General features: G+C 38.1%; 1 protein-coding gene, 1 long non-coding RNA gene and 1 pseudogene across 2 annotated transcripts; 1 reads left to right on the forward strand and 2 right to left on the reverse strand.

Annotated features, from left to right (window-relative positions):
- The first annotated feature begins 338 nt into the window (after positions 1-338).
- Positions 339-1,355, forward strand: LOC127115186 (toMV susceptible protein tm-1(GCR26)-like; annotated as a pseudogene).
- A 283-nt stretch (positions 1,356-1,638) lies between these two features.
- Positions 1,639-4,221, reverse strand: LOC127115894 (uncharacterized). The gene is made up of 8 exons (XR_007800915.1): positions 3,822-4,221; positions 3,581-3,683; positions 3,398-3,474; positions 3,097-3,257; positions 2,913-3,001; positions 2,788-2,823; positions 2,193-2,704; positions 1,639-2,102 (listed from the first exon to the last, which is right to left on the reverse strand). It is a non-coding gene; the product is annotated as an uncharacterized LOC127115894 (long non-coding RNA).
- Positions 4,222-12,528: 8,307 nt separating this feature from the next.
- Positions 12,529-13,034, reverse strand: LOC127115187 (uncharacterized). The gene is made up of 2 exons (XM_051046789.1): positions 12,911-13,034; positions 12,529-12,857 (listed from the first exon to the last, which is right to left on the reverse strand). The coding sequence occupies exons 1-2, from the start codon at positions 13,032-13,034 to the stop codon at positions 12,529-12,531; spliced, it is 453 nt and encodes a 150-aa protein (XP_050902746.1).
- Between the last annotated feature and the right edge of the window lie 1,982 nt (positions 13,035-15,016).

Raw genomic sequence — 15,016 nt, forward strand, 5'->3', positions numbered from 1 at the left:
TCAGGCCATGGGTATTCCTGTGTTACCATTTATTTTGGTATTCAGGTCAACTTCCTGTTTCGGTACTCAGACCGATTTTCACCGTACCAGACGGATTCTTCTTTTGAGATTGCTTCTTTGCCAATTCTGACAGGCATTGTTAATTATTTCATAGGGATTCAGGATCAAAATCCGGGTCTTCTTAGTATGAAGAGCGCCCTGCTTCATATTCTCTAGTTGAAGACGCTTAAATAGGGGCAGCTGTCACACCCCGATTTTGACCCTGATATTCATATCATTATTTCATTCATTATTTGCTCCTCATGATTTTGTTCCTCTACTATGGTACTTTTTTTTTCATGAGCATCAAGTGGTCTCCTTTTCTGTTATGGGCGCACCTTGTTGTGTTGTGCGCATTCAAGAAAGGTTCTACTCATCCACAAGTAGCCATTCCTGAATCTGTTGAACACTTCCGTGAGGATCTGGGTTCTGTTTCAAATAAATCAAGCTTTGGGGCTATTGTCTATGCACTTGATGAATTCCTAGATGCAAAACCAGAAACTTTGAAGAAAACACAGTTGATATTGCAACAATTTAAATATCAAATAGATAAAGGAATTCCTATTATAGGAGCTGATGTTGGGACTGGAATATCTGCCAAGTGTGAAGAGGCTGGAGGAGTTGATTTAATAGTATTGTACAACTCAGGGCGCTTCCGAATGGTTGGGAGAGGTTCATTAGCAGGGTTATTACCATTTGCCGATGCTAATGCTGTTGTGCTTGACATGGCCAATGAAGTTCTGCTAGTGGTAAAGAAGCTACCAGTTCTTGCTGGTGAATGTGCAACTGATCCCTTCCGACGAATGGATCACTTCCTTAAACAGGTGGAGTCTATCGGATTCTCTGGGGTACAAAACTTTCCAACTGTTGGGTTGTTTGACGGTAATTTTAGGCAAAATCTTGAAGAAACTGACATGGGATACAGCTTGGAAGTTGAGACGATCCAAAAAGCTCATAAATTGGGGCTCTTGACAACCCCATATGCATTCAATCAACGTGAAGCCATTGAAATGGCTAAAGTTGGCGCTGATATTATTGTTGCCCATATGGGTCTAATCACAACAGGCTCCATAAGTGCAAAAAAAAACTGCTTGTTTCCCTTACAGGCTATTGCAAATGCTGCACATAGGATCAATCCTAATACTATTATGCTATGCCATGGGGGCCCAATTTCTGGTCCAGGAGAGGCAGAATTTATATTGAAGAGAACCAAAGGAGTCCATGGTTTTTATGGGGCTTCAAGCATGGAAAGACTACCAGTGGAATAGGCTATCACAAATACAGTCAATCAATACAAGTCAATCTCTATCCATTGAGGTTCAATATGTATGTGTGTACTTTAATCATGTCATGTTCTGTACGCTACATTGATAATAATGTCTGCTTGTATCTGTTAGATACCTAGGATAAAGTGATACAAATTTTGGAAATAATGATGCAAATACTGCTAGTTTTAGGTTGGTAAAGCCAGAGCCAATCGTTGATAACTAAAAAAGAATTGGAAAGTAGTTAATGTTGTTCCTGTTAGATTCATTGGACGGTGTTGCTGTCAAACAAGAATTTATTCAACATTCAATTATCAAGCCATCTAATTCAATTGTTAGCAATTCAAAGTTGTTTGATTCTACAGTCAAGAAAGATCAAAAACAGTAAAGAGTACTGCTACAACTCAGTTGAGTAAAGTGTTGCCACAAATATCATAAGTTCTTCTGCTTCCATGACAGGGTCAACCGGAAGATTGTAGTAGCGCAGGAGTTAATGTTGAGAAAGCATGTGAGAAAGTTTCGTCAAATCTTGAGCATGTGCCTCTGTTGACAAAAGGGTTTGCTGCATACAAGTTCTGCAGGTTTTGTTGCCGTTGTGGGCCTGCTACATACAACACTGCAAGCTCTGATATAAACCCTGCCGTCACCATGTCCAACGACTCTTTGTTCGCCGGCTTTCGTTTCGACAGAAAGAAATTCGGCGCAGATACTGCCAGGTTTCAAAAAAAATGCCGATACTAGTTTGGCGAAGATTCAGAGTGTGACAAAAGATGAAGAAATCAAGAAAACAAGTAGAACCTGCAACAAACAACAAAGTTAGCAGCAGGCACAATGTTCACAAGCTGACTTCAATTTGAAACCAATAGCATGGAAGCTCATTAAATTAACCTTCAGTTCCAATCTTGACAGTATGTTAGCAGTGGCTTATCATCCCTCTTCTGCAACTCAACCATTCTGCAATGCAAGGATTCACCTACCAACTGGATAACCAGCTTCAACCATCAGGCTTATGAACCTGTCTGCAAACCTAAAACATGCCAAACTAACGCATTCGAGTGAGCCTACAATTTTGTAACCCATCCAGACCTGCTACAAAACATAACCACAATGGTCAACAATACCTATTGCAAGTCCACATGTGCATCACTTAGCCAGCTGCAACAAGAACTTAAAACAGGTTAAGCACGACAAGACTGCATCATGAGTAGCCATCATCCCTGAACTTACTACAAAAATAGGGGCCACATCTAGGCTGTATCAGAAGTTGGATCCAGCAGCATCTGCAGCATTCAACATGATCCAATCCTGCAACAACCTACAAGAATCGGTTAGCACAATACCAAATAGAATTTGGCCAATTGCAGACCTCAATCACCCTTATGCAGCAAGCCTACAAAACCCTGCATTCCAAATCAGAGCAGGTTAACCTGCAGGATATTTCGAGGCCAAATACACACCAATTCAGGGCAAAACTCAAACCTACCAAACATGACAAGACTGGTCAAGCATCACACAAATCCTGCAGCAAAACCATAATCTCATGTCAGTTCCATTTCTAGCCTAGCAGGAAGCTCACACATAACCTGCATTATATCAGGCCTAACATACACAGTCCTATGTTGCATCCACAAAAGCCACATGAGTCTTGCAAGCATCATCCTGCAGTACTCCTGCTCATCATCAAGCCAAGGTAGTAGCTGCATTGAAGTTCCTGTCAGCTGAAGCAAATTAAAAGAAAACAAGGAAATGAATACAACAATGAGAGTGAGACCTATGAAATATCAACCATAACCTGCAGGAACATAAGCATGCAAAGTGTGAGCATCAACCACAGCCTGCATAAATGCAATGTAACAGGGCATGGTTTAGTGATAGCCATTGGATTTCCTAACTAAGCACATCACAGGCCATGAACAATTTGTCCCATGAAGTGGATTAAGTGGACATCAAAGTCTGCAGTGGAAAAAGAGCATGAATAATTAGTGGAGTCATGAGAATTAATCAAAGGATGTACATGTTAAGCTTGTAATGGCTATGACCAGTTCAATAGGTTACACCTAATTCAATTGGTTTAATCCTAGTTCTAAGGTTACCTGCTACAGCCAAAGAACCATCGACCTTTTGAGTCCTCATTCACAAACCAACTGAGTTTTCTGACAAGAGAAAGTCACTGCAGTAAAAAGAATAAGGTAATTAGCAAAGGCAGTAATCTCAGGAAAATATCCCAATTTGGCATCCAGACAAAACAATGAAGAAGAAAGCGTGGCCCAGATTACCTGTTACGAACCCATACATCAAAGGGACCAATCCGATACTGAGCACAAAGAAAGTGCTTTGCAGGAACGCCTCTTTTGAACATCAAAGACCCCCTTGGAAACCCTAATCAAGAAACATAAATAGAGAGGGAGAGGAATCAACAACAAAAAATCGGAGGCGGACCAAACCCACCAAATCAAAACCCTAAATCCCAAATCAAAAAAAACAGTATTGGAAAGGAGGAAAAAGACTCGAGCTCACCTGATTCATTGTCGTGGCCAGAGGTGAGATTCCCGCTTGATGTCTCTTTGAAACCGCAGATTTGTGCTTGTCTTTTGTTTAGCGTTGTTGAGCATCTGAGTTTGATTGAGAACGGGATTGAGAGCGAGATCGAGAGAGAGACTTTGAGAGCAAACGTGAGGTCGCGTTTGGTTGAGATGTGGGTGATTGGGAACGAGATTGAGTGAGATTGTGAGAGAAGTGAGTGAGGTTGAGCGTTGATGAGCGAGGTTGAGCGATTGAGTGAGGTTGTGATTTGAGAGATCGATTGAGGACGCGAGAGCAGAGGGAGTTTTCGTTGAGGGCGAGTGAGATAGAGAGAGGATGACGATTGGGATTCTGGACTTTCCTTCGTTGTCCTCACCTTTTCTTTTCCTTTTTATTTATTCATTATTGTTTCTCTTTTTTTAGCAGAACCTTTAAATCCCAATGGTTGAACGTTTAGAGTTCTCAATAGTCATTAACTATGGTTTATTGGTATTAGTATTAGTTAAATGCTATTTAGTGTTCCCAAATCCTAACCTTGTGAACCCAACAGCCAGACGGCTGGGTTTGACTTTTTCTGGTAGTCCAACAGATTTTTTATCTTAGTTTTTATTCTAATGTCTAATATATCTTGGTTTACATATCTAAAATAGCATTAAGATAATAACTAATGATAAATGGCTTAGTGGAGAGAGGTTAGTTTTATAATCTTAAGTGGGGTGGGTTCGATACCCATGTGTAGCATTTTATTTCTTTTAGCTATTTTATTTTAGCATTTTCATTTCTTTTTATGTTTATGCCTTTATTATACTCATAGTTTCATTTGTTAATAATGTAAATTTGTTTTCTCTTAATTTCACCATTCATTCAAAACCATTTTTAAACTTATAAAAATCATATTTTTCTCGATTTAATATCGAGCCCATTTTCACACCCTTGTAAGTCGATTGCTTTTAAGCATCGCCATCAACCTCACATAGCTTACTCTTGGGCTTTCTTACAATGAGCCGGTTCCTTTGCACTTACACTCATACATTGCATTATTTATTGTTTGGACCCGATTTAATTATTCCAATACTTTGAATCCCCATTCATAACAAATGTATCCCTCTCCCATGAAATGTATAATATTCTCTCATTCTTTATTCATCTGTTAATACAAGAAATAAAATGAACACCCGATAACCATTTCAAAACAAGATCAAAACCTCGATCCAACGTCGAGTAATCATTTTTTTCAAAACCTAACAGAACCAGCACATATTCATCCACCCTTTTGTAAGTCGATTGCTTTATGCATCGCCATCAACCTTGTAAGTCGATTGCTTTATGCATCGCCATCAACCTTGTAAGTCGATTGCTTTATGCATCGCCATCTACCCTTATCCCTAACACTTCTCCTTGCTCCACTCGTCAACTTTTGTTCCGATTAGGTAGCACCCATTAGATAGAACCCTTTGCATGCTAACATTAGGTAGATATTCCCATTTGTAAATCCTAAACACTTAAGTACATATTGCATGACAACACTAGGGCAGAGCTTCCCCCACTTCTAGACCTTTCCGAGCGTCTCCGATCCTGTGGCATGTAGTCCGTTCTATTGCAAAGAGGTAACTGCCTAAGACTCGATTCAGCGAGCTGCGACACCTACTGCTAGGATGTGAACACATTGCCCACTCTCCTTTGACACAACCGGTGTCCTCCTTTTCCAAGTCCATATTCAGATGGCAACCCCTGTTAAGGGGAACTACATCGCCCTGATCCTTGTTCCAGACGAGGTATGTAGGCAGGTGGTCGTGCGAGACCACTCCGGGCACCTTTCTTTTTCTTTTTGTGTGTGTTTTGGTTCGGATGCTGATGTAAGTCCAGTGATTGGCAGTCGGGCTCCACGTTTGCCCTTTTGTGTGTGTTTTGGTTCGGATGCTGATGTAAGTCCAGTGATTGGCAGTCAGGCTCCACGTTTGCCCTTTTGTGTGTGTTTTGGTTCGGATGCTGATGTAAGTCCAGTGATTGGCAGTCGGGCTCCATGTTTGCCACCTTTTTGCGTGTAGGTGTCTTGTTTTGTTTGGCGTGCATGTAGCCGAACTACGGCAACTCTGATTCTCATGTTCAGATGAGATACGTAGGCACAAGATGCGATGTCTTGCCGAGTTTGACTAACGACTAACAACTAATCCTTGTTTGCTTTCGCCCTCGTTGCGATCCTTTCTCTCGCCCTCGTTGCGATCGAGACCTTTCCTTTTCTCTTGCCCTAGTTGCAATCGAGACCCTTATTCCCGTAGTTAGTTTGAACTACGTTTTGCTCTGATTCTCATTCCCGATGAGATACGTAGGCATAAGACGCGACGTCTTAGCGAGCACACATCTCTTTCACCCATAGGTACCCGAGCTACGAAGACTCTGATTCTCATATTCAGATGAGATACGTATGCAGTGGATGCGACATCCGTGCGAGTCATTTTTCTCTTGACCCTTTTAGTAAATAGTACATTAGATAAACACACACCCTTTAGACAAGAAACAACAAGAGTGGATCCCGTAGAGTACTACGGATGCGTAGGGGTGCTAATACCTTCCCTTCGCATAATCGACTCCCGAACCCAAGATTTGGTTGCGAGACCTTGTCTTTTCCTTTCCTCTCTTCAGGTTTACTTCGAGCGTTTCCTTTCCCTCCTTTGGGATAAATAACGCACGGTGGCGACTCTTCTGTCATTTTTTCTTTCGCCGGTTGTTTTTTTCGCACCTCTGTATTTTTCGGGTTGCGACAATGATTAATGATGATTTAGAAAGATGTCAAATGTTATGATTGTGTTCTAATGATTGATATATTTGTGTATTTAATTTGAAATTGTAACCGATTAGCCTTAAGATTGACATTATTATGTTGTTTTTTAATGGATGGTGTTAGTTCAAAGAGGGAACCTATAAATTGTGATGGCCTTATATTGGAAATAATTATGTTGATGTTATTGGTTTAGTGTTGTAACCAATTTTGAGTATCTGGTTCAGTGTAGTAACTAGTTACAAGTTGTGAAGTTGGGGGTAGTGGTGATACCTTCGTGCATTTGTATGTTGTTGCATTCCATGCATCATGTATATTGGAGATAGGTGAGTTGTGATCTAGTGTTATGATCATGACATGTTCGATCTAGTGTTGTGATCTGGACGTGTAGTCCGGTTTAGAGATGTAACTTGGTGAATGGATGACCTCAATAACATAACTCTGAACTTCCAAAACTTGGTACCACATTGATTGGAGTAGAGTCGAGTAATGAATTGCATACATAAGTTGTATGCATGATTGATTGTTGTGTGATTGAGTTTTTTGATGTTGAGAGTACTTGTGTGCTATATATCCTTATTCTACTTTGCAATGTTAACATATTTTGAATTGTATTATCGCCCCTGTTTGCTGTTCTGGTGGCTTTAGGCCTATGTTTACAGATACTCAGGTAGAGATCGAGGAGCCTTAGATTCTATCATGTGGAAGATGGCTCATGCATTATTTGTTTATCACTTTCTGTGTATTGTCTAGTACATGGTGTCGCTCTGATAGTGTAACACTGGGATGAGATCGTTATTTATTTCATTCCGCTTATTGTTGAGTTGTTATTAAACTAATTTTTTTTATTTCGATTAAATAAATTTCTATTTTGAGACCATGAAGAGATGTCACTAAATGTTTAAATTCTGATGCAATATGTTAAATGATGAAAAATGTTTATACTGAGAATGTGTGACACTCTTTGGTGGAAAATATACTTTGATTATGTTACAAAATGCGCTTTGGGCTTATAGGGTGTTACATAGGTCGCATCATGGTAAGTGCTCACGATCGACACTAACATGAGGTCAACTGAGTTTATTATCCACTTACTTTCATAAGACAGTGAATTGGATTTTCTTAACCATGTTATACATATGCCAACGTAATCTATATACATGTACATGACACGAGAGTGATATTCTGTGTCTTTCACTTTGGGACTGATGTTGGTCTCTAGCAGTCCTTCGATGTTCAAGTGATGGTATGATAGGAAGTGAGATCAGACTCTATCTTGATGAATTTGGATGGTTTATTCCCATGATGAAAAACTTTGAAATCACCAATTAAAAGGCAATGAGGTTTTTGAGTGTGACTTGTCCGATACACCTTGCCTTCTTCAGGTTGGTGTTGATCATGATTATCTTCTCTTCACTACTATGATACCCTAACATTCTCCTGCCTTCTCCTTCTCCTAATGATAACTTCAAATTTATACTTCCATATGGGCATTTTACAGAATCGTTAAAGGCCAAGAGATCTCTGCCATCGTATGGACTCAAATTAAGTTGTTGGAGACTTAATTTCTCAAGTGTGTCACCGCAGATGGCATTATATGAACTTCCGTTGTACTGGTAAAAAAGTACAGGTGTGCAAGTTCCCCCTACAAGGGCATGGCGATTTAGAGGGCTTAGTAGGTTTAAACGCGATTTGGCAGTGATGGCTTGCCCACGGCGGTGATAAGCCTTGTGCGGTGGTGTTTTGAGGTGAGAGGCTTTGTTGATATCTGATGATGCTTGGTAGCAAGCATATAATTACCAGCAAACGTGAATTCAAGTTATAGTGAGTGTGGTGCTCTTTAGGGTGTAGAGAATATAGATTACATGGGGTATGTCTTCTCCTTTGGGAGGAGAGGTATTTATAGAGGTCTCTGAGACCTAGGTTTTGAGTCACCCTTAGTGGAATCAACCCCTCCCTTCTTCTCCGAGGGAGTTAATGACCACCTATATTTCACGAGTTAGTGGAGACTTCTTCTTTCTTGGCACACACATTAGGGCTTCCTATTGGCGGGTTACGTGTCATCACCTGGGCGATGCGAATCCTGAGCGAGGGTGCTCTGGTTTAGGGCATTTGCAAAATATAACACTACAACTTTTAACTGGGCTAAGCTCAAAAACCGTTGTGGAGATTTTTACTAAATGATCTTCACGGACCAAAAGAGATCCTTTATAAAGGCGGGGCTCACAAACAAAACAAAGACCAATCCCCAAATTATAAATAAGAGCTTTTAAATGGTTTAACTCTCAATTAAAATACTGAATTCCTAAGGAAGGATTATTTACTCAAGAGAAAAATATACTTTCAGTAAATTTAGAATTTTCCCCTCACCCAGAATAATATTCCTCACTAGACTCAAGAATACTCTCAAAGCATTATGGCTAAAATATGTGAGAAAAGTATGAAATATTTAGAGAGGTTATGAGAGAATTGAAAAGTGAGGTTGTTCATGTTTTCTAGATATGTAAAAGTGATATAGGAGCTTGATGACAATCTGTCATTGCATAAAATTGGTCAAAGAAACGGATCAAACTAAGTCGAAGAGGAGCAAAAATGAAGAAGAAAGACCAAAGAATGAGAAAAAAATAGCTAAGTGTGAAGAAATTGGACTTAGTGAAAATTCAGATAAAAAAGGGAGCAAAAGCGTGAAGACATTGGAATAATCACGTGCAGCATCGCGCAAGCGATAATCACATAAAGGTTGCGTCACGTGCACGATGGCTGCTTTTATGGGATTTTCTGATGCATTCTAGTTCATTCTGAAGCCAATAAAAATGGATTTTCTGCACTTTCACAAGGGGGGCGAAAATTGGCACTACAAGTACGATTTTTACAGCATAAAGGGTGATTTGGAGAGCATTTGAAGCCATTGGAGGTCAATCCTTCAAGGGAAAGCATATGTTATTCTTTTGTATTCATTTGGTATTGTAGTTTGAATTATGAGTAGCTAAACTCCTCTAGGTTAGGTATTGTGTGATGAACCTTTTTTAATATTGTTGGGTAATACGTTGATTTGACTTTGTATGAATTCTTTGATCTATAATCCTATTCAAATGCTTATTTTTCTTAATATTTATTTATGTGAGATACTCTTTTAAATCGATTTTGGGAAAATGGGGAATACTGACCATTAGTCTATGTGTTGGACCCAGGGCAGGACAATTGTTGTACTTACGCTGGTTCAATAGTGTCATACTCCAAAATTTGCCCTTATTTTTTCATTTTTCATCCAATCTATGACTTGAGATTCATCTGCATTCATTCGTGTGCATCATGCATTCATGTTAATACCTTCTCATAAACATCATAGACTCAAAGCTTGTGAATAATAAAATTTGGTTTTGCTTGAGACCTTGTGGGATTGCATCTTGACCTTGCATTCATGCAAACCCTAGTTTGCTTGGTTCTTTCCCTTGATGGACCATTTGATCCTTAAAACCCTAACTTTGTGGGCACCTTGGAATGATTCTTTTTTATTGCTTTGGGTGATAACGGAAACCCTAATTGTTTGAAGCATTGTTGCCTATTTTGTCATCTTTGGACCATATGGCTTGCAACCCTAGTTCCTTGATTCATTGTTGTTTGTATAATCATCATTTGTCTTTGTGTTTTGTCAAAAGACTTTGATTTGAGTTTAAAACCCTAGTTGAGGATGCTCATCATTGGTGATTCATTTGTTGTCCTTTGTTTGAACTTGAAACCCTAGTTTATGAGGTTCATCACTAAGGTTTTCCTGTTAACCATAACTAGTGCATGAAACCCTAATTGTGTCTATGTGTCATATTCATTGATCTTGTGATTGAAACCCCAATTCATTGAGAGATGGGTATTAGATCATCTTGTCTTACATCATACTATTTGCCATCAATTATCTTGGGCATGGCTTATTACATGATCATTTGTGTGATAAGCTCATTTAATCTGAGGCCTTGTTCTTCAAGTTTTATGCAAGTTTCATGTTTCACTTAAAGTCCATAATGCATTCAAAGATCATTGATTCAAAGTGATTTAAACATGAATTAGGAGGGAAAGGCATGTTATGTGAATCATAAGTTACATGCTCATTTAAAAAAAAAGAGCCATTTTATTACAAAAACATCATTTTTTTCCATTACAAATCATCCATTTCAATGTTCATACAAAGTACATCAAAAAATCTATTTTTGACTTTTTAGTCAACTATTGACTTTTTGGTCAACAGTTGACCAAAGTCAAAACCACCTAATACTAAAACCCTAAAAACCCCAATTTCCCATTTTTTGTTCATCATCCCATCTTCATCCTCCATCTTTGTGATTTCATTAAAATTCCACTTGATGCCATGCTAGAACATTTCATGAGTAAGCCTCGATCATGCCATTCCTTACATTGAATTCCTACAAAAGCAAACACCAATAAAGGAGCCATGAGTTCCAGTGTTCACACATTCAAGCCATAAACCAAATCATACCAACATACATACACATAGCATTCATCTAGTGCAATCAGCTTAACATTCAGCATAACTCAAGCTAGCATACCTTGACATATTTGAGTATAAATAATTCTGAAACAAACACACCATTTTCAATCCAATTCAGTCCAAATCATTCCAATTAACTACAATCCATAAAATAGCAGTCTAATATAACTACAACTAAGCCTAGCTTTGATAACAACCCAAGTTCAAAGGAGTAACTAATCTTAACCATCCTAACTCCCTAATTCTAACATTCAAGTTAACTCAACTTCTAATTAACAGAATCACCAATATCATTTAACAGAACATTTCCGAACTAACTAATTAACTGACAAATCGAACAGAACTTCACACTGTTCAACTTCTTTAACAATAATCTATACTAACAGATCCATGCCTTAACTGAATTCTACCTCATAAGTTGACTAAGTTAACATCCCTATTTATCACCACTGCAATAGGGTATTTGAGCCAAGCAAGTCACCTGTTAACAGCAACAGCTTCAAGCAACATTTGCACTTTCAGATGTAACTTCAAACTGTTTTTTAGTGATCACTTCAGAGTTATAACAAGCAGTTAGCATCAATTAACAAAGCAAAACACAACTAACCTGAACATTCTATAAGAGAATGTAACAAAATAAGCAGTTCATAGCAGAAAAGGTGCAAATACACTTACAGAGTTTACATTCACATAACACAATTAACAATCCACTGCTAACACAATCAATTAGTTCCACTGATTTTGGGTTAATCTATACTAACTCATTCACTCCATTGATTATTAAGAATTCCTACCAACTTCGTCAGTTAATAACACAATAATTAACAACATGTTAGAGCCAATTGAACACTACTAACATGTAACAATCACTAACAGGAATTCACATTCCAACTCATAACACTTCTAACATAAATAGAATTTCATTTTCATAACTAACTTTCTCACTAAAATCGAATCTCCTAACTAACTCTCATTTCACTTCCAACTGATTATAACATTCTATATGCCCATGCCATGCGGGTAAAGTCATCAATAAACAAGATAAAGTACTTGTTTTTCCAATGAGACAAAGTATTCATAGGACCACACGCATCTGTGTGTACAAGTTCCAACACTTGTTTGCCTCTCCATACTCCTTCCTTTGGAAATGGTTAACAATGGTGTTTTCCAAACATACATCCTTCACACACCCGATTTTTCTTCAATTATTGGCAGCCCATACACCATCTTCTTTCGATAAAGAAACTTGAGACTATTGTAGTTCAAGTGCCTAAGTCTCTTGTGCCATAAACAATAGTCATTTTCTTCTCTAACCATCATGCTGGTTTTTTTTCATAATTAAGAGAAAGTGGAAAGCTTCTATTACTGGTCATTTTTACAACAGAAACATTTCTTCTCTTTGAATCAAAAATTATGCACTCTCAATTCTCAAAATTTAGAGAATAGCCATGCTCCAAAATCTGTCCAATGCTTAGCAAGTTCTCATCCAACTCTGGCACATAAAGAGTGTCATCAATGACTTTGCTTCCTCGCTTTGTTGTAACTCCAATGTTGCCTTTTCCTTTTATTTCAACATGTTCTCCATTTCCCAATTTAACTTTTGAGCCAAATAAAGAATCAATGTTTATAAAAGCTTCTTTCTTTCCGGTCATATGATTGCTACAACCGTTATCCAAATACCACACATTTTTATCTTCTTGAAATGATTTTTGACAAGCAAAGAACAAATTACCTTCACCATTTTCTCCTTCTACAAATGAAACATGTTGTTGATTGGCAAAATGACAATCCTTTTGAATGTGCCTGAATCTCTTGCAATTATGACATTGTAGTTTGCCCTTTTTCCAGCAATCCTTCTCGTCGTGAGTGTTACTCTTACAAATTTTGCATTATTTATTTTATGCTCCTCCATGCCATCTTCCGCCATTCGCGCCTCTTCCTCTTCCTCGTGAGTTTCTGCATCTGCCCATGCCTCTTCTAAATTTGTCACCTTTAGAAGACCCACCTCTATTTTATATTGGGGGGTTATTTTCACCATTGTTGGGCTGAATGTTGAGTTTAGATTGAAACGAACTCTCAACTGATTTTTCAGAGTGTCGTAACAACCTTTGTTCGTAGGACCTTAAAGACCCCATCAACCCTTGAACAAACATAGTTGATAGGTCCTTAGTTTCTTCTATAACAGCCGCCATAGGATCAAACTTTTCTGTCAAACTAATCATATTTGTATTAACAATTATGTGATCATCTATTGTATCTCCATGTGACTTCATTTGATTCACTAATTCAGAGAGTCTATTAAAGTATTCATTCAAACTCTCATTCTCCTTCATTCTTTCATTTTCATAGTCTCTCTTAAGAGATTGAAGTTTCACAATTCTCACCTTTGAGTCTCCTTCAAACTCTTGTTGTAGAATATTCCATGTTTCCTTTGATGTTTTTACTCTCATAATCCTTGGGAAAATGCATAAAGAGACTCCTCTTTGAATCATCCTGAAAACTCCAGCATTTGTGATCTTCTTCTTCTTCTTTAATTCTTCAAGTTGTTGGCTTGATTCTTTAGCCTTTTCATTCGATTCTTCAGCCTCTGTTGGTGTTGGTTCTTCATACCCGTTTTGGACGAACTCCAAGACATCCAAAGAGGTGAATATAGTCTCTATTTTAACATCCCAAAAATCATAATTTTCTCCTTCAAACAAAGGAACTTTAACATTGTTATAAACTGTAGAAGAGTTGCTTGTGGAAGCCATATTTTTTTGTTGTTTCTTCTGCAACTGCAAGGATCTGCAACTCCGATACCATATTGTTGGTGGTATTCTAGAGGTGGTATGTGATAAATTATATTGTTGTAGAATTTAGAGTAAAAAAATATTTTTTTTTGAAATACTCTGATTTTATTGAATTCACCACACACTCACTACATACAACTTAGCATTACAACGCCTTTATGTAGGCTTGAAGGAAACTGACAGAGGAAACAATAAGTTGGTAATCAAGATGAGGACTTTTTGGTTCTCTCAATCTTAATGATACAACTTTATCATAAATCTAAATAAATATAATAATTATAATGTAATGGTTACAATTCCCTCATAATGCATACTAAAGATAGTGGTGGTTACAACACATTAATTTTAACACTTACACTAAACACTTCATCGGAAAAGTCGATAGAAAAGAGTGTGTGTTGTGGAAGTTCTAAATTTTGTTGAGTTATGCAAAGTGTTGATAATGTGTAAACATGATGTTTTTGTGATACATGTTCAGCTCAAGTAAGCTCGCGTTCATGCAAGGTCACCATCAGAGGTTCAACAGCCATAGACAAATATGGAATCTCTAAGATGCATCACTACTCCCAACGCTCAAAACAACCATACTTTCAACATGGCCATGTAACCAGTAACAAACGAGCTCAAGCAAAAAATGGAGATGCCATCTAAGGAACTATAATCCGCAGATGACTTAGGTCTATCTCGTTGAAGACGTATTATATAGACGTTGAAAGCATTGTCAATGGTGATGACTAGATTGGAAACGGGAGCAAGACTTAAGGGGTGGAAAAGGTGAAGAGCTTGAAAGTTTTGATTATTTTTTCTTCTTCGTCAAAGTGAGAGAGAAAAGGTTGAGGTTGGTAAAATTGTGTGGCTGGTCGAAGATGGTTTTGGTTACGGAGAAGAGGGATACACGGTTGATGAAGGTGGGGGGAAAATGAAAAAGTGGAAGGATTTATGGTGATGGAGCTTTAATGGCGATGTGTTATGGCTTTGGAGGAGAGGCAAGGAATAAATGATGTTATCAGTGAAGATCCGAGTCAAAAGAAAAGTCTTTCCTCTTTTCTTTTCTAAAAACCCAAAGAGAGTAAGATCCACCCTTTTAAAGTTTTTTTATTTTTTCTAAGAAAACGTAGTG

This window comes from Lathyrus oleraceus, chromosome 1 (assembly GCF_024323335.1).
Source record: "Lathyrus oleraceus cultivar Zhongwan6 chromosome 1, CAAS_Psat_ZW6_1.0, whole genome shotgun sequence".
Taxonomy (NCBI): domain Eukaryota; kingdom Viridiplantae; phylum Streptophyta; class Magnoliopsida; order Fabales; family Fabaceae; genus Lathyrus; species Lathyrus oleraceus.